General features: G+C 43.4%; 2 protein-coding genes across 2 annotated transcripts in view; one reads left to right on the forward strand and one right to left on the reverse strand.

Moving 5' to 3' along the window:
- SPACA9 (sperm acrosome associated 9) overlaps positions 1-20,424 on the reverse strand; it is a gene marked incomplete at its 3' end in the record, with an annotated part of 375,668 nt that overhangs the window by 128,297 nt on the left and 226,947 nt on the right. The window contains exon 3 of the mRNA XM_082264224.1: positions 9,905-9,964. The remainder of the gene's footprint in view (positions 1-9,904; positions 9,965-20,424) is intronic.
- The window catches only part of AK8 (adenylate kinase 8), a gene marked incomplete at its 5' end in the record, with an annotated part of 296,745 nt that overhangs the window by 54,236 nt on the left and 222,085 nt on the right, over positions 1-20,424 (forward strand). The window contains one exon of the mRNA XM_082262784.1: positions 15,592-15,641. Within this exon, the coding sequence (XP_082118910.1) occupies positions 15,592-15,641 (50 nt within the window). The remainder of the gene's footprint in view (positions 1-15,591; positions 15,642-20,424) is intronic.

Below are 20,424 nucleotides of genomic sequence, written 5' to 3' on the forward strand. Positions count from 1 at the left end.
AAAGCCCTGGTTAAAACAAATTTTCGAAAAACAAACACTCGCCCGTGAGAGCAAACGATAGTGCCAACATGTAATGACCGATAAATTGTTCAATGGACCAGTGTTAATTTCGTCGACTAAAACCTAATAAAACGTTTTAGTCGACTAAATTAACACAATTTTAGTCAACTAAAATACGACTAAAACAATTCAGATGACTAAAATACGACTAAAACTAAAATTACATTTTAGTCTTAAGACTAAAATACGACTAAAACTAAAATGGCATTTTAGTCAAAAGACTATAACTAAAACTAAATCGAAATTTGCTGCCAAAATTAACACTGGTGCATACTCAAAGCTTAATACCATAAATAATAACATATTACATTTTTCACTCCAGGACCAGCAGTAGTATATAATGAGTTTGGAAATTGTAGAGAAATGCTTAAATAATGCATTACAAATTACAATTGAACTACACCCATTCGATTATAGATGACTAAAATGAGTTTTAGTCGACTAAAATGTAGGACGTTTTAGTCGACTAAAATGTAGGACGTTTTAGTCGACTAAAATGTAGGACGTTTTAGTCGACTAAAATGTACTGGAGTTTTAGTCGACTAAATACGACTAAAACTAAAACACTTGCAGAAGACTAAAATTGGACTAAAACTAAAATGCCATTTTAGTCCTAAGACTAAGACTAAAACTAAATTGAAATTTTCTGCCAAAATTAACACTGCAATGGACATAAATGAATCATTTTTTTGTTCATTTTTTTCAAATATACCTAGTGCAAACAGTTTGCACGAGAAACACATTAACCTTTCAATTTATAGTTCGTGCGGCAGAAAATTTCCAGAAAATTGTCCTTCGGTTTTTTTGGCTCAAAACTGTCACAACATTACTGATTTGTGCCCATTAACTGGCCGGAAAAACGAACAAACCGTCCAAAAGACCCAATTTTGGCTGGTTTCTCATATAGTGTATGGCCAGCATAAGGTTCTACAAGTATTTGGTCATACAGCATGGCTCAGCCCTTGGGAGAAGGCTCTGCAGCATATCAAGAAAGGAGAGAATTAGCATACTGACAAAGGTTATTACTGCTGCTTATTAAAGTGGTTGTAAACCCACTTTAAAGACTTTAACCTATAGGTAAGCCTATATTTAGGCTTACCTATAGGTGCTATAAATATCTCCTAAACTTGCACCGTTTAGGAGATATTTACAGTGCATGCAGCCGATGACGTCATCGGCGCATGCGCTCGGAAGGAACGGCCACCCGCTTCAGAGCCCAGTGCCGTGAACGGCAGCTCCCGCGCGCATGTGCGGGAGTGATGTAATGGCGCCTCCGGCCAATCAGATGGCCGGAGGACGCGATCCAGGAAGCAGGATGGCCAAATGTGTCAGCCGTCCTGTCGGCACTGCGGGGGCTTCGTTTTTAGGTAAGTACTTCATAATGATCTAGTATGCGATGCATACTAGCTCATTATGCCTTTGTCTTTACAGGTTTTCTTTTTTTTTTCACATTTTTTTTCAGCGGGTTTACTTCCTCTTTAAAAGATGAATAAGAGCAATGGTCTGTGCAATTACAAATTGTAGAAATATGTCAAAGCAAGAGAATGTCACCAGCACACCGTGGATTTCAAGAACGGGTCCAAAGCTTTATTCAGCAATCACATCGTTACAGCAGATAGCAACGTTTGGGATCCTTGCAGGACCCCTGCATCAGGCATATGACATAGTGTGATACAGAACAGAAAATATTTAAAGAACCATCCACCAATCAGTGAGCAAAAAATAAACTCAGCCATGCCTCCTGATGTCATAATGACCTCATATTCCAGGCCATCTACATTTAAATAATGACATAGCAGCAAATCCAATATACATGCAAAATGGTAAAAACAACAATCAGGTAAAGCATAGGGTCTAACATTCGTATGCTATCCCTTCCGTACATTAGTACATTTATTTATGCTAGACCCTTTGCCCCATTTTGCATGTATATTGGATTTGCTGCTATGTCGTTATTCAAAAGTATATGTAGATGGTGGGAATATGACGTCATAAAATAATAAAGAATGTGTTATACTTGGCGTATATTTGACACCCAAAGATGATTATTAAAGGAGAAGTAGGGCCAAAGCTCTTATGAGCATACGTCTTCGGTGGGTCACAGGGGTGCACTTCGTTCTGAACTCCTGTGACCTGTATTCTGACAACAGTGGGCTAATGCCTGCTGTCAGCTGACGTCATTCAGCTGGTTCAGACTCTAGAGCAGTGGTTCTCAACTCCTAACTACCCACTAACAGGCCAGGTTTGCAAGATAGCTAAATTACATCACAGGTGATCTCATTTGCTGCTCAGTGATTGCAGTATTCTAGTCTGTATCTCCCCAAGGTAATACTTAAAATCTGGCCTGTAAGTGGGTCCTGAGGACAGGGGTTGAGAACCACTAAGAACCATCTAGACCAAAGTCTAGAGGGATCCGGACTTTAATATTGGGATCCACTCAGATGCCTGACCGGCAGCTGGCTCAGCCTCTTAGCACACCACTGAGAGTCTGAGCCGGCCGCTCCCACCCCCTCCACAGCCTGGTGCTCCAGTGAGCGCTGGAGGGGCAGAGCAGAGAGCCAGTGACTGACAGTCGTTGGCTCTCTGCTCACTGAAGACCATGAACTGTATGATCGATGGTCTTTGATCACTCAGTTTTTGGTGTAGAGGCGACAGAGGACAGATGCAGCATCGGATCAATGCTGCATATACCTGCGAAAGTATGAATGTGTAATTTTTTTAACGCCCCTCTGCCCCTTAGATTGAGAGGAGGACCCCTTTAGTGTAGTCAGTAAGAATGGGACCCCTTTATATTGGTAGTCAGTCAGAATAGGACCCCTATATATTGTTAGTCAGTGGGACAAGGGTCCCCTATATTGGTTGTTAGTGGAGAAGTGGCTGCTTACAAACCCGATTCCAAAAAAGTTGGGAGACTGAACAAATTGTGAATAAAAACAGAATGCAATGATGTGAAAGTTTCAAATTTCAATATTTTATTCAGAATACAACATAGATGACATATCAAATGTTTAAACTTAGAAAATTTATAATTTTAAGGAAAAAATAAGTTGATTTTAAATTTCATGGCATCAACACATCTCAAAAAAGTTGGGACAAGGCCATGTTTACCACTGTGTGGCATCCCCTCTTCATTTTATAACAGTCTGCAAACGTCTGGGGACTGAGGAGACAAGTTGCTCAAGTTTAGGAATAGGAATGTTGTCCCATTCTTGTCTAATACAGGCTTCTAGTTGCTCAACTGTCTTAGGTATTCTTTGTTGCATCTTCCTCTTTATGATGCCCCAAATGTTTTCTATGGGTGAAAGATCTGGACTGCAGGCGGGCCATTTCAGTACCCGAATCCTTCTTCTACGCAGCCATGATGTTGTAATTGATGCAGTATGTGGTCTGGCATTGTCATGTTGGAAAATGCAAGGTCTTCCCTGAAAGAGACGACGTCTGGATGGGAGCATATGTTGTTCTAGAACTTGGATAGACCTTTCAGCATTGATGGTGCCTTTCCAGATGTGTAAGCTGCCCATGCCACACGCGCTCATCCAACCCCATACCATCAGAGATGCAGGCTTCTGAACTGAGCGCTGATAACAACTGGGGTTGTCCTTGTCCTCTTTAGTCCAGATGACATGGCGTCCCAGTTTTCCAAAAATAATTTCAAATTTTGATTCGTCTGACCACAGAACACTTTTGCACTTCGCCACAGTCCATTTTAAATGAGCCTTGGCCCAGAGAAAACGCCTGCGCTTCTGGATCATCTTTAGATATGGCTTCTTTTTTGGCCTATAGAGTTTTAGCTGGCAATGGCGAATGGCACGGTGGATTGTGTTCACCGATAATGTTTTCTGGAAGTATTCCTGAGCCCATGTTGTGATTTCCATTACTGTATCATTCCTGTATGTGATGCAGTGCCGTCTAAGGGCCCAAAGATCACGGGCATCCAGTATGGTTTTCCAGCCTTGGCCCTTACGCACAGAGATTGTTCCAGATTCTCTGAATCTTTGGATGATATTATGCACTGCAAACTCTTTGCAATTTTTCTCTGAGAAACTCCTTTCTGATATTGCTCCACTATTTTTCACCGCAGCATTGGGGAATTGGTGATCCTCTGCCCATCTTGACTTCTGAGAGACACTGCCACTCTGAGAGGCTCTTTTTATACCCAATCATGTTGCCAATTGACCTAATAAGTTGCAAATTGGTCCTCCAGCTGTTCCTTATATGTACATTTAACTTTTCCGGCCTCTTATTGCTACCTGTCCCAACTTTTTTGGAATGTGTAGCTCTCCTGAAATCCAAAATGAGCCAATATTTGGCATGACATTTCAAAATGTCTCACTTTCAACATTTGATATGTTATCTATATTATATTGTGAATAAAATGAGATTTGTGAATTAGTCCATTCCTTTTTTACTCACAATTTGTACAGTGATTGGTCAAGCGGCCAAAGTACAGCGCTTGCTTAATATTAAATGTAATCCAATACTCCAGTGATTAATAAAGTGCAATAGTGTTAAAAAGGTTACCACAAGTGATAATAAATGTATGATACTAATTAAATTTCAGAGCAAAATCAATAATGTGGGTAAAACGTGCATATAGCTTATAAATAACAATTGATAATATAAATAGTGCTTAGTGATAAAAAAACAGTGGTAGTGTCCTTTCAAAAAATATCCAAAGTTCATATAAAGTGCTTCTGTTCAAACTTGATAAATACAACTCGGATGTTCCTTGTCCCAAATAGATAATAAGGTTGGGTCACAGATAAATAATTCATGCCTATGGATACTTACCTGGGATATGGGAGGAGAAGCTTCACTTGTCCCATGCTGCTGAATCTGCTGAGTGACATTGGTGCCATAACTATGCGACACCATTGGGTGAGAGATGCGTCTGCCACTGATCATAGCTCCTAGCAATTTCTGAGGAACCCCAAGCTTCCAGGTAATCCTGGTTGAGAAAGGTTGCTTTACTCCATACAAAAAGAAAAGCACAATTATAGGTCGAAGAAATCTCTCCATCTGATAAGGAACGCCTTCAACCACCAGGGGTTCTCATTATTTCCATTTGGGCAATGAGACGTTATACTGGAAATCAGGAACATTGCTCGTAATTATCAGACACTTTTATAAATAAAGGCCACATAGAAATAATGAGTCTCTGCTACGTTCAGCATATTACGCACCCTCATATATTTCTTTTATTTCCTGTAAAACTGGAATGGAATGTCTGGGAGTAAGTAGTATGTGCATAAACAAAGAGTACAATTCCCTGAGCGCAAAACAAAAAAAAACCCTCAAATCTATTTTGAAAACACTCTCTGGTGAACGGATGCAAATTAATAAATAAATAAAACAAAACATGCAAGAAAAATGAGGCTTAATTAGCTCTAAACAATGTGTTGTTTCTCCACCACCATTTTATTTGATATGCCACTTGAAATGCTTGAATATTTATCACGAACATTCCCGAAGGAGGCATCCATGTTAGCTTTCTTAGTAAGAAACCAGGACAAAAGCATTCCTTAGAAGATGAAGATCCCATTAAAGAGGGGTGCTTGATTTAATAAATAAAGTTACATTTCAAAACATAGAACTTTTGTATACATTTTGAATCTTGGAAACTTTATTGTCATATATTATCATATATCAACTCTCAAACCTTGCAATGAAAGGGAGCACACTTAGCAGGCTGCCACAGAATTCACTGCTGCTTGTTGTTGTTTTTTTTTTTTACAAATTGCCAGACCATTATGGTGATTGCCAGACCATTATTCTTGATCTTTAAGGATAGTCTACAGACGGGTATGGTGCCAGCTGATTGGAAAAAAGCCAACGTGGTACCAATATTTAAAAACAGGCCGAGATGTATCCCGGGTAACTATAGGCCGGTCAGCCTAACATCAGTAGTCTGCAAGATTTTGGAGGGGATGTTAAAGAGGTTGTAAACTCGCATGTTTTTTTTTTTCACCCTGCAAGAGAAAGACATAATGAGCTAGTATGCATCGCATACTAGCTCATTATGCAATACTTACCTTAGAACGAGCCCCCGCCGTGCCGCTCACTCACCTCTATGACGGGCGACATGTCCAGTCGCCCGTCTTCACGCACGCGAGAGCTGACAGTCACGGCACGGGACTCTGAAGGAACGGCACAAGCGGCCGTTCCTTTAGAGCGCATGCGCCAGTGACGTCACTGGCTGCATGTAAGGTAAATATCTCCTAAACAGTACATGTTTAGGAGATATTTACAAGACCTATAGGTAAGCCTTATCATAGGCTTACCTATAGGTACAAGTTGTAGAGGAGGATTTACTTCCTCTTTAAGGGACCACATACAAGACTTTAGTAATAAAACGGTATTATTAGTAGTAATCAGCATGGATTCATGAAAAATCGTTCTTGCCAAACCAATCTATTAACCTTCTACGATGAAGTGAGCTGCCACCTATTTAACTACAAATGACAAATAAATATAATTTAAGAAATTAATTTAGTGTTAGGGTTAAATAAAGGTTAGGGTCAGGCGTTAGAGGGTTAAAATGGACCTTATATCAGAAACTGAAGATTGGCTACAATATTATGGAACATCATGAAATAGACATTTTGCCTAAGCAGTACCCTAAAAAGTAGCTGCTTTTGTAATAGCAGCGTGCTTCTTTGCATGTGCCTGTGACTACAGCCTAATAGCTGTATATCTGCAGTGTAAAAGGCAGCGGCACCAGTGGCTGCTAGTCTCACAGGAGTCAGAGTAAGATTTGCACTGTGTTGCTTGCTGGAGAGGAATCTGCACTGCATGCATCTCCCTGCTTCTTAAAAAAGGTGTGTGTATACCCGCGCCAAGGTGCTGTATAAAAGTGCTTAGTATGTGTTCATTGTGTGAATCCAAAATTGTGAATATTTGAGAATCTGCTTCTAAAGTAAAAAAAGGTTATTAATACCTCATATAATGCTAGCAGAAATTAGGTGAACTAGCGCTATATTCAAAACATCTAATAAATATTACATAATGCAGTGCTAAATAAAGTGCCAGTGCATTAAAAAAAAGTCCATAAGTGCCATCAAAGTGTCAGTGCTTGACGAGTTCTTCTGGTAAATTCAAAGTGGCACTCCCTGCTTCCCTCCTGAAATCCCCACTTACCAACAGTATGATTCTAACAGGCATGTAGTGCTTCCTAAAGCACAATGTATAGATATGACTCCTCTCCTTCGGTCACAAGGCTCTCAACAAGATGTATTTATGGAAATAAAAGAAAGGCTCCCATAGCGTAATATTGTCTCATTTATTAAAAACTAAATACAAATTCAAAAGCAATTGCAAGCTAAAGCATGCGTTCCAACCACTGGATCTGACGTCACTCTGGAAGTAAATACTACATGAATCATTTGCCCTTACTCAAGATGGCCACGGCCAGAAATGCTAGGGGGTTGTTTTTTCAAAGTGATTTCCAAACAAAATAAAGCATGGAGACATGGATGGATGGGGGAGTTTGCTTTGAATATTAAAATGAATTAAATTGTGTTTGTAAAGATCCACTTTAACCACTTAAGGGCCGCCCACCGTACATATACTGTGGCATGGTGGCCCTTAAACGCAAAATCGCGTATATATATATATATACGTGATTTTGCTTTAAGGCTCTGGGGGGAGCGCGCGTGCCAAAAGCACGCTTTGTCTGATTAGACACAGCGGGAGCCAGTCCGCGCGATCGCCGCCGGCCTTTCTGCGATTGTCAAGGAGACTGACAAAACAGCCATCTGCATATGTAAACAAGGCAAACGTCTGTTCTGTCAGACAGGAAGGGAGAAATTGTGTGTTCCTAGTAATCAGAAACACAGATCTCTCTCTTACTGCCGTCAGTCCACTCCCCCCACAGTTAGAAAACATTCCTTAGGAGCACACTTAACCCCTTGATCGCCCTTGATGTTAACCCCTTTCCTGCCAGTGTCATTTATACAGTAACAGTGCATAATATTTAGCACTGATCACTGTACTGGTGTCACTGGTGCCCAAAAACTCACTTAGTGTCAGGTTTGTCCGCTGCAATGTCGCAGTCCCATTAAAAATCGCTGATCACTGCCAATACTGATAAAAACAATAAAAAATAAAGGCCATGAATCTATCCCACTTTTGTGAATGCTATAACTTTTGCGCAAACCAATTAATATAAGATTTTTGAGATTTTTTTTTTTACCAAAAATATGTAGCAGAACACAAATAGGCCTTAACTGCTAAAGAAATTTTATTTCTCTATCATCCATTGACAGACACAGCTCTATATCTTCTTAGACCATTGGGTTATGCTCCTCCCATCAGGAATAGGACACTAAGCAGGAAAAAGCTTTACCACGCCTATGGGGCTGTCCCTGTAGGCATAACCCCACACACTCTGCTGCAGCTTCCAGTTTCATTACAAAGCCAACCGCTGTTCATCCCCTTTTTGCAGAAAGGCCAAACCCCTAGCTACTGAAAACAAGCGAGGGTGCACCTTCAGTGAGGGTACACGCACGGGGGGGTCCGCGGGAGCGCGCCTCCGACAGCGCGCGCTCGCTCCCAAAACCCTCACAGGACAGCGACGTAGCCCTACGTTACTCTGCCTGTGAGGGGCTGACTGCCGACGTAAATAGTCGTGCGGCAGTCGGCAAGTGGTTAAGCTCCCAGATTTAAGCTCCCATTGCTCAGATAAGATATCAGCCTCACAGGGAGTGCATTGCTTCCAGTGGGTTGGGTTCAATCAAAGGGGCAGATTTACTAAAACTGGAGCACACAGATTCTGGTGCAGCTGTGCATACCTACCAATCAGCTTCTAACTTCAGCTTTTTCAATTAGGACTCTTTCGGACAGGCATTCCAATTGGGTCCACCTGTCAATTATTCATGCAGACCTGATTGTAAAGTCCATTCATACCTATGGGCAGATGGGTGACCATTTACACCCGCTTACCTCCTGATCCAATCAGGCCCACTAAAAAAACAGGAAAGGACTCTGTCCTCTTCCGTTTTGATGGAGCAATAGAGGTAGCTGGGTGTAAACAGACAGCAGAGTTAATTTACTCCTGGCCACTAATAGAACAGAGCGGGCTCTGCCCGTGTCTGCTCTGTAGATAATAAGTGGGCACGAATGTGTCATCCACCTACTCCGCTCTGATTAGCAGAGGATCAACGCACAGATTGCCCCCCCTCCCCCCTCAGAATACACCTCTGTCCACTACCTTTACAGCTTAACAGGGACCTGTTTGGGAAGGCAGTAAAAACATGCCTCAGCTGCAAGTGTAATGGTGTGAATACACAATTAGAATATCGCCCGATCATTCGACCACCGACTTTTGAAAAAGTATTTGTCGGTCAAAAACGTTGCCAACATACATGGTCCGAATATCGCCCGACCGTTGCCTGCCGACCATCAATATTTTCGGGCATGCGTGATGAGGTTATACAGATTTAAACTGAACGACCTCAACACCAATGTATAGAATTCGTGTTTTTCAAACGGTATTTTTCGTTCACAATATCGATATCGCTCATTGATGGCTGGGCATTAACGAGTAGAATATCGTCCGATCGCTCGCTGAACGGAAATTTTCGGCCGATTTTCTTATCGTGTATTCCGACCATTAACTTTGCCAAAGTGTGAACATGATATGGCATCCCAGCCTTTCATAATCAAAACAAGGATTTGAAAACCCTAAAATTCAACGCAGTTCATACTGTATATGGTCCAAGTATCTTCAGAGAAGGCTTATAAGTACCCCCTTCTGTGGTAACAACTAGGCAATGTTTGTTTTAAAATAATTACGTATAATTCCTATAATTTCTGAAATAAAACCCGAATATATTTTTAATTGTACTGTGAATTAAATCGTTCATACTTGTCCACTGCCTCCTTCATCTCTATCCAATAAATGCCGCTGAAAAAAAAAAAGCCGATTTAGTACAAACTGAACATTTACAGTAGCCCGGGGCAATATTAAAGCATGATACGAAGCATATAATAGAGTGTTTCCTTTTTTTTATCAAACGTTTGTCCAAAAAAATGCAGCGCATAAAAGATCCAATACCTTGAGGATTCTCTTTTGAATTTTAAATCTCCTTCCTCGTTAAACCTCAAAAGGATCTGTGGATGGAGAGGTTTCTTGATTTCCTTTGATGTGCTTTGCAGAAGTTGATTAATCTTGGCAACAGAGCACTCTTTCATGGCTATGTTAATAAATTATTCCAACACGCACAGTTGGAAATTCAAGGTGCGCTGCGTCGGGTGGTGAGAAACCATGAGTTTAATAAAGGGTAGCCTCCAATACTGTGAAGCCTGTAGGCCAATCAATGTTAAGCACTTCTAAGTAAGGAGATCAAGTTTTTATAAAGGCGAAAACCCCTTTATGTCAAGATCTGGCAAAAGTATTTTGGGAGCTTGAAAAACTTTGCAGTGGTTGTTCATCTTTAGAATATTCCACTTTTCGTGATGTCAGAAAAAGACAGTTAACAATTTTCAGAATTTTCAGCAGTTGCTTTTTGAAGCTTTACAGGTGTCTTATGTAATGCCCTTGTGTTTTTGCTGTTAATTTTTTTGTGTTTTTTTTTTTTTAAGGGTTATATTAACCACTTTACCACCGGAGGATTTTGCTGTCTTACGTCCAGGCCACTTTTTGCGATTCAGCATTGTGTGACTTTAACTGACAATTGCGCGGTCATGCAACGCCATACCCAAACGAAATTTACGTCCTTTTTTTCCCACAAAAAGAGCTTTCTTTTGGTGGTATTTGATCACCTCTGCGCTTTTTATTTTTTGCTGTATTAATAAAAAAATGCAAACATTTTGAAAAAATAACAATATTTTTCTACTTTGACAGTTAAAAAATATTCAATATATTCAATTTTTGTCATATATTTAGGCCAAAATGTATTTAGCTACATGTCTGACAAAAAAATTCTCAATGAGCATATTTTTAACCGCTTTATGACCAGAAGGTTTTACCCCATTCCTGACCAGGCCATATTTTGCGATTTGGCTCTGAGTTAATTTAACAGACAGTTGCGCGGTCGTGCGACGCTGTACCAAAATTAAATTTGTCCCTTTTTTTCCCCACAAATAGAGCTTTCTTTTGGTGGTATTTGATCACCTGTGCGATTTTTACTTTTTGCGCTATAAACATAAAAAGAGCGACAATTTTGAAAAAATAACAATATTTTTCCCATTTTTTTGTATGAAATTCCCCCCAAAAAAAATCAAAATTTTTTATCATTTTAGGGCAATTTGTTTTCTGCTACATATTTTTGGTAAATAAAATCACAATAAGCGTATTTTGATTGGTTTGCGCAAAAATTATTGCGTTTACTAACTAAGGGAAAGATTTCTGTCATTTTTGGTGTTTTTTTTTATAACGCGTAATGGCGGCGATCTGCGTTTTTTTTGCGGTACTGCGACATTGCGGCGGACAGATCGGACCCTTGACTGACATTTTTTACACTTTTGGGGGTACCAGTGACATTACTACAGTAATCAGTGCTATAAATATGCACTGTTACTGTAAAAATGACACTGGCAGGGAAGCGGTCAATTTTTAATGGAGAGGGAGGGGTTAATATATGCCTGGTGCTTACTGACGTGTGTGGGGGGAGGTGACTGAGTGACACAGGGACAGATCACAGGTTCAGCTATGCTGAACCCTGCAATCTGACCCTGCCTGTCACTTAGGAGATAAGTGTAAACAAAGCGGGCGGATTTCCACACTCGATCCCCGACGATCGGGGAAGAGCGGCGGTGATCACCGCCGCTCCTCCCCATGCCCGACTCCCGTTGTAACTGAATACAGCGGGAGCGAGCCTCCGGTGGCGCGCGCGCCGCCGAGAGAGGGGATCGTCTGGTGACGTAGGTCTATGTTGCCAAACGATAACGAACCACTTTGCCGCAGTACAGTCAACATGACTGGTCGGCAAGTGGTTAAACCCACCTCTGCAAGGCAGGCCATACACGGTGCAAATTTCTTTCCTGCAACCACGGATTTCAGGAAATAATTTTGCAATATTCCCCTCATCTACGCAGACAGTGCTGACAGGGGAATCCCTCCTGCCTAGCAATTGTCTTCTCCCGGCATGGGGGGCGGTAGCGTTCGGGGAAAGACAGTGATTATCGCTAGCAGCTATAGCTTCCGATAATCACAAGAGAATCCGGCAGGCTGGTTGTACCCAAGTCGATCGATCAGCTTGGTACAATCGGCTGCCGGTTCCTGCTGAACTAGCTGGGATTTGAACAGTGTATGGCAGCCAGCCTTACTATTACTCCAGTACTACAATGTTCCACCTTAGGTTTCCTTGTATGCTAATGAGGCTGTAAAAAAGTTAGCTTGTGGAAGGATTTGGTGTAAAGCTGGCCATTGACGGTTCGAATCTCGACTGGTTCAGCAGGGATTCTAACCATGTATGGGCAGGCTGATTATGTAACCAAGTTGATCAATCGATTAAGTTGGGTATAACCAGCCTGTTGGATGTTACATGGGATTATTGCTAGTGGATAATAAAACTGCTTGCATTAATCACTGTGTTCTCCCAATGGGGAATGCTCAGTAGATTCCTTAAACAAAGGCCGGGATTCTTTCCTAAATGTACATGATATAACTGGGTACTAATATTTATAGGTAAAGTTGATCCAGGGAATATCCAATTGCCTCTTGGGGGATCAGGAAGGATTTTGTTCCCCTGCTGTATAAAATTGGACTATGCTTTGCTGGGGTTTTCTGCCTTCCGCTGGATCAACTGTGGGTATGGGATTGTGTATATGGGATCTTATGCTTTTTTTTTTTTTGGTTGAACTAGATGGACTTGTGTCTTTTTTCAACCTGAGTAAGTATGACACAGAGTGGCACAAGGGTAGGTGTAACAGCAGAGGCGTACCTAGGGTCTCCAGCATCCTTGGCGAGGAACTGTATCGGCGCCCCCCCCCCCCCCGAAAGAGAGAGAGAGGGGGGGTTTACAGAGAGAGAGGGGGGGGGGTGACAGAGAGAGAGAGGGGGTGACAGAGAGAGAGAGGGGGGTGACAGAGAGAGAGAGGGGGGTGACAGAGAGAGAGAGAGGGATGACAGAGAGAGAGGGGGTGAAAGAGAGAGAGGGGGGACAGAAAGAGAGGGGGTGACAGAGAGAGGTGGTGACGAGGAGAGGGGGTGACCAAGAGAGAGAGAGAGGGGGGGTTGACAGCGAGAGAGGGGGGTGACAGAGAGAGAAGGAGGGTGACAGCGAGAGGGGGGGGGTGACAAAGAGAGAGAGAGGGGAGGTGACAGAGAGAGAAGAGGGGTGACAGCGAGAGAGTGTGGGGGTGAGAGAGAGAGAGGGGGTGACACAGAGAGAGAGAGGGGGCGCCGAGGGTGCAGGCTGAGCAAAGGGCACAAAAATCACTGCTAACACTGCCAATTTTATTTTGCGCCCCCCCTCAGCCTTGCACCCCTGGCGGGCGCCAATCTAGCCAACCCCTTGGTACGCCCCTGTGTAACAGCGAGTGCCAGCTGATGTTTGCAGGAAGCAGATGACCGTAGATCATCAGCCATTAACCAGGAGCTGGAGCACGGAGCACCTTAACACTTGATTGGTAGACAGTAGCGTAGCTATAGTATTGCTTATGTGAATGGAGGAGGTGGGCTCCAATGATGGCTGTTCATGTGACTATATGTCTAGGCAGGATAGAGAAGCCACAGTCAGGCAGCAAAGCAGCAGAGTACTTTGAATTGTGATGCCCTTTAAAATCTGAAATCACATGCTATCACATATGAAATCACATTTGGTCACATGACTAGGAGTTCACATCAGGGTAAGGGTTTTTTTTTTCTTTAATACTATTTATTATATGTAGCACTGTCCCCTAGAGGACTACTGATAATTGCACTTTCTGGGTTCCCCTGGGTTACCCTTACCAACTGATAGCAGACAAATAGCATTTAAGTCCTTGGCTAAGTCAATAATCAATCCAGGGGATGTTGGTTTTTTGTGTTTTTATTTGGAACTGGGATAGGAGAAGTGATGCGAGGGATACTCCAACTATGAACTATGCACAATCTTGAGGACGACTAGCTTTAGTGTGCGGCAAGGCCGCTGCTTCACCTTGCCACAGAAGTGAAGATAGGTAATGTGATCCTGTTTGAGTTATTCTTCAGGGTTCTAACTTGACACCCCCTTTCTCATTTGCTGTGTGCACTGACACATGTCCACTGACTCTCCACTGGAGCGGTCCTCTTTCCCGGGCAGACCCCTGGAAAGCCTCCCGGTACTGTTTTTTCCAAGGTTGCTCAGCCTCCAACTCCACTTGTCAGCTTCCTGGACCTCCTGGCTCAGCACCACACTCTTGGCTCACTAGGCCGACTGCCTGTGACCACCTTCCACAACAGACAGGAGGAGAGACAGCTGTTACCCTCCTCCCGGGACCTGGCTTCCCGCCTAACTACACCCTGTCACATGTGCCCTTGGCTTTTATAACATATCCCAGGATGCACCACTGTTTGTGCCAACCCACTGGGATAGTTACAAAGCCTGTGTGTCACTAGCTGGGTTTCCTCCACTGTCCAACAGGCTCCCCTATTAGATACAGTGGGGACACTCCCTCAGCCCAGATGGATCACACAAGGACACATGCAACAGGCAGAACTACTGATCAGGCTCCCCTGATAAGCAGATGGATCAGACTATGATTTGCCTGCTGCTCCCCTGTTCGGCAGACAGAGCAAACTGCTCTCCTTCCTAGCACCTATCTAGGAGGATGCTACATATATAAAAGACTATGGTGGTCAGAATGGTGTTTTTCCATGTGGACGTACAGTATATCATCCTTGAAGAGGAACTAAACACTCCTATCCTTTACAACCAAGAAAGCCGCCATCTTGATGTCTGATTGATCTGCAGATGCTATAGCCCTGCATATGTGATCAGCTATGACACCAACCATTTGATGACTTGATAGTTCCTTTGAGAGCATAACATAAGTTCGCTAGTAACTCTAACAGTTATTATTTAACAGTTAAATCAGTGGATTTAGTTCCACTTTAAAGGAAAAATAAAAATGTGAAAATAAAAATATGGAAGCTGCCAATGCTGAAACATTTGTAAAGGTGTAAACTCCGATGTTGTAAACCTAATCCTTACTTCATTATCAGGTGAGTCACTGACCTGGAAAAAAACGTGTAGGCAGGAGTGCAGACTTGGCAGACCTTACATGCAGAGTACTCGTTCCAGGTCAGTGACTCATTAGGTAGTACATTTCAGTTGATGGCTTTGGAGATTGCACTTTTGAAAGCAAGTCAGCAATGACAGCCCCCATTTTTCTTACCTCGTGGATTTACTTTAGGCTTTTCTTTGGATGCCAAGGATTTGACAGTCTGGAAACATACTGGTGGATGAACTTGTGAGTGTGTGAATTGGCTGCAGCAGATTCTTGGTGTGAAGCCAGCTCCGTGGGGGCGGGGTCTAATGGGAATGATTTATTACCGCCTGCCAACTGCTGGGAACTATGTTAATGTGATATGCATTTCTGATGATTGTTATTCTTTTTGCCTTACAGTGCCGCGAATTATTGTTTTGGGCCCACCTGCATCAGGAAAACACACTATAGTAAGTAGATCAAGATGTAAAACCATGGCAAATCAGTATATCCATGAAAATGTCAGTACATTGGTTTTCATCTCTTAGAAAAATAGAAAAAGTAAAGTGGTTGTAAATGCTTACATATATCCTCTGAAGTGACTAGCATCAGGTGAAACACATAGATGAATAAATCCTTCTTCATACAATAAGTTGTACCTATTTATCTGCAGCCCTCTGTCTTGTACAGCTGTTCAAAGTACGCAGATCAAGATTATATTCTCAGGTCCAGAAAGCAGGGGATGGGAAACTGACATTACCCACTACACAGCATAGAGCAGAGAGCTGTGTAATCTAATGGCTTTCTGGTACGGTTCAGTACGGTACGCTATTTATGCCGTTTCCATTATGAATGGTACCCTAATTCCGAACCGTACCGTACCACTTTTTTGGAACCCTTTCATTGGGGTACCAAGCACATTAGTACCGTACCAACAGGGTGGAGCTACGCTCTGCAGAACTTTGATTGGTTGACAGAGAATCGTCTATCACAGCTTTCCTGCTACACCACGCCTATCATGAAAGGGTACTATTGGCAGAGGAAACGCAATGTGTACCGTTCCGAACCGTACCGTACTGAACCGAACCGTACCGTACCACTCAGTGGAAACGAGGCATTAGACTTAAAGTAGTTGTATAGTCAGAATGTTTTTTATCTTAATCCAATCTATGCATTACCTACTTGCCGACCACAAGCCTGGCTCGGCTGTACCAATCGCCGTACCTGTATGGCGATCCGCGGAAGCGACCCTGGGGGCGCGCCCCCCCCCCCCGCATCCGCCAGCGGGGTAGTCGATCCATGGGGCTGGTGCCTGCGATTGCCTCCGGACACCCGCAATCTCTTCCCATGGAGAGAGAACGGCGGTCTCCTGTTGTAAACACAGCAGGCCGTTGTTCTCTCTGGAATGAACACAGAGCGCCTGTGATCCTCCTATTTAGGATCACAGGTCTCTGTGTTGATTCCACAAGTCCATCCCCTACACAGTTAGAAAACACCCCCTAGGCTTACACTTAACCCTTTGATCGCCCCTGGATTAACCAGTTCCCTGCCAGTGTCATTATTACAGTAACAGTGCATATTTTTAGCGCTGATTACTGTAGTAATGTCACTGGTCCCCCCAAAAGTGTCAAAAATGTCAGTTAGGGGTCCGATCTGTCCGCCACAATGTCGCAGTCCCGCTAAAAATCATAGCTCGCCACCATTACTACTAAAAAAAAAAAAAAATTACCTAATTCTTTCCCCTAGTTTGTAGATGCGTTAACTTTTGCGCAAACTAATCAAAATACGCCTATTGGGATTTTTTTTCTACCAAAAATTTGTAGCAGGATACAAATTGACCTAAAAGGATGAAAAATTTTGATTTTTAAATATTTTTTTTGGGAATGTTATATAGCAGAAAGTGAAAAATATTGTTTTTTTTTTTTTCAGAATTGTCGCTCTTTTTTGTTTATAGCGCAAAAAAAATAAAAATCGCGCAGGTGATCAAATATCACCAAAAGAAAGCTCTATTTGTGAGAAATAAGGGACATCAGTTTTATTAGGGTACAGCATCGCACGACCGAGCAATTGTCAGTTAAAGTAACGCAGTGCCAAATCGCATAAAATGGCCTGGTCATTAAGGCGGTAAATCCTTCCGGGGCTGAAGTGGTTAAGATAAAAAACATTCTTTGTGCAACAGCCCCCTTCAGCGCCCTATGATGCTTACCTGAGCCCCATCTTGATCCAGTGATGTCCAGGACTGTCTCAGCCGTCCGGAACAAACCCTCCTCATTTGCTAAGACACAGCAACGGTGCCATTGGCTCCCGCTGCTGTCAACCAAAGTCAGCTCGCCAATCAGAAGAGAGAGGGGGCAGGGTCAAACCGCAGCTTCATGTCTGAATGGATACACGGAGCTGTGATGCGACTCAGGTGCACCCATAGCAAGCTTCTTTCTGTGGGGGCACTCAAAGGGAGGGGCCAGGAGAGCCGAAGAGGGACCCGAGCAGAGGAGGATCCAGGCTGCTCTGTGCAAAACCAACTGCACAGATGAGGTAAGTATGACATGTTTGTTATTTTCTTTGGGAAAAAAAACGAAACTTTATAATCACTTTAAGTGGAAGGATGGTCACACGCACCTCTACACAGTCCCATAGGGAAACATGCACAGCTAAGCCTTCTGTGTGCTGGAAGAGGGTGCTGCCATCTCCTGGGATACTTCAGCGTAACCCCAACCTTAACCTTACCCCTAACTCTAAGCTTACTCTTTATCTGTACTCTTTTTCTAAAAAAAGTAAGACTTTCTTTGTTGATATCAGCACTGAAAGCACTGTCACCATGTACCAAAACAATGCAGCTCAGTGCAAAAAATGACTGTATCATACAAAAATAAATATAACTTGAGCGTTCTGTAATGCACCTTTTTTTTTTTTTAAAACAGTGAGGTTTATTGAAATTTTTGGTACAATACAAAAATAAACCGTGCATTGAAACTGCAATCAGGTTCATAACACATTGGGGTACAAAAATACAAATATACAAAATGATCATCACCGAGAAACAGAACAGACATAGTGAAAACAAAGCAGTAGTCAGTGGCTCTCCGTCGATCCAACACTCGAACAGAAAATATTGGTGTACCAGGGGCGGTCAACGTAAAGTAGTTACCCACTGCATTACTGAGCCGTATCAGGGCACTGCACCCATTTGTCCCAAATCTTGTTGAACTTCCGAGGGCACCCCCTATGTTTATATAAAAGTTTATGAAATGGGATGACACTATTAACTTCCTTAATCCACAAACCTAGAGTAGGAGGAGTAGGTCTCATCCACCTCCTGGCTATCAGTTTACGTACTATAAACAAAGTTTCCTGAAGAAATATGACAGTGGATGTGGGCATCTCTCCATCTGGGTAAACCCCCAGGAGACACTCCTTAGGGGAGAGTTGCAGAGGAGACCCCATCTTGTCATGCAGGAATGTGACTACTTGTTGCCATAGAGTCTGTAATTGGGGACAGCTCCACAAGAGATGAAAGAAGGAGGCGTCAGGGTCTCCACACATAGGACAAGAAGGGACCAAGTCTGGGTGATATTTGGACAGTCTAAGTGGGGTGAGATAAGCCTGGTGTATTATAAAGGTCTGAGTTAGGCGATCCGACAGTTTTGGCGACACTCTGCGGCACGTCTCCAGGGCATCCTCCCATTCCTCATCCTCCATGGCCCCCACACTGCGCTCCCAGCGGGTCTTAAGTGCAAAAGCCAAGGTGGTCGAGGAAGGTGTGTGAAGTTCAGAGTAGAACATGGAAATAAGGTGACTGGGTTCTGTACTTTTAACAATCTCAAGGGTGGTAACCGATTCTAGCTCAGGAGGGCCGTCAGGGAATTGAGATCTATAGGCATGGGAGAGCTGTAAGTATCTGTAGTGCATGGGGCCCTGGATCGCAAACTGATCCTGCAAGGCCTCGTAAGACCGCAGACCAGTGGCCGTGGAGATATGGCTAAGGAGAAGAATACCCCTCCCGCTCCATATCGACAGGTCAGGGATGGAAAGGAACTCGCGTAATGCGCTATTATGCCACAGAGGGGTGAATGTGTGAAATGTAGGGCACCGAAGCCTGGACGCTACCACCTCCCAGATCCGACAATAGTGGTATAGAAGAGATCTGGGGCACAAGGGCTCCGGCGAGCCCCTGACACCCCTAAGGATAACTAGGAGGGGGTCCCCGAGGGGATGAGCCCACCCAGGGCAGAGCAGGGTCAAAAAGCGTTCTCTATCCGTTTTATCTATGTGAAAGAACTGGGACAACTGAGCTGCCAGATAGTACAGATTAAAATCCGGCAGGGCCAATCCCCCTAGATTTGTAGGATTCTTGAGTTTGCGCCAGGAGATCTTGTGCCGGTCAGCACCCCAAACAAAGGTCTTGAGGAGTGATTCCATCTGCTTAAACAGCTTGAGTGGCAGGTGAATAGGAGAGTGCCATACAACATAAAGTATTTTGGGAAGGAGAATCATTTTAATTAAATTGACTCTACCCATCACTCCCAGAGGTAATTTGGACCATACTTGAATTTTAGCCTTAAGCAGAGGGAACAGGGGTTGAACGTTATCCGGGACATAATCTGCTGAGTTAGCTGTCACTTGAATCCCTAAGTATTTAATGCGGGATACACATTGTAGGGCCGGGTTTGCGGGGGCAATTGCCTGCGGGCTCTCGTCAAGCGGGAGAATTTGTGACTTATCCCAGTTTATCTGAAAACCGGAGAATCGTCCATATCGTTCAATTAAAGAAAGGGCCGTGAGTAGGGATTCTCGAGAGTCTTCCAAATATAACAAAGTGTCATCTGCATACATGCTGATCTTCTCCTCCAGCGGTCCCTTACGTAGGCCTCGAATCCCGGGATGTGCTCTAATGGCCATCGCCAGAGGTTCCGCGGCCAGGGCATACAGCAGGGGGGAGAGGGGGCACCCCTGTCGAGTGCCACGGGATAAAGGGAAGGCGGTCGACTGCCAGCCATTTGCCAGGACCCTAGCTACCGGGGCGCTATATAGAAGTTTGACCCACTTAATAAAATTAGGTCCAAAGCCGTATCGGTCCAGACAGGTCCACAGAAACGGCCACTCTACCGAGTCAAATGCTTTAGCCGTGTCCAATGAGACCACCACCCTGCCACCCATTCCGTCGTGCTGTGCCTGGAGATTCATGAATAACCGGCGAAGGTTAAATGAGGTGTTCCTCCCAGGCATGAACCCGGCCTGGTCCGAGTGTATGAGTGA

Source organism: Pelophylax lessonae (assembly GCF_965119305.1).
Source record: "Pelophylax lessonae genome assembly, chromosome: 7".
In the NCBI taxonomy this organism is placed as follows: domain Eukaryota; kingdom Metazoa; phylum Chordata; class Amphibia; order Anura; family Ranidae; genus Pelophylax; species Pelophylax lessonae.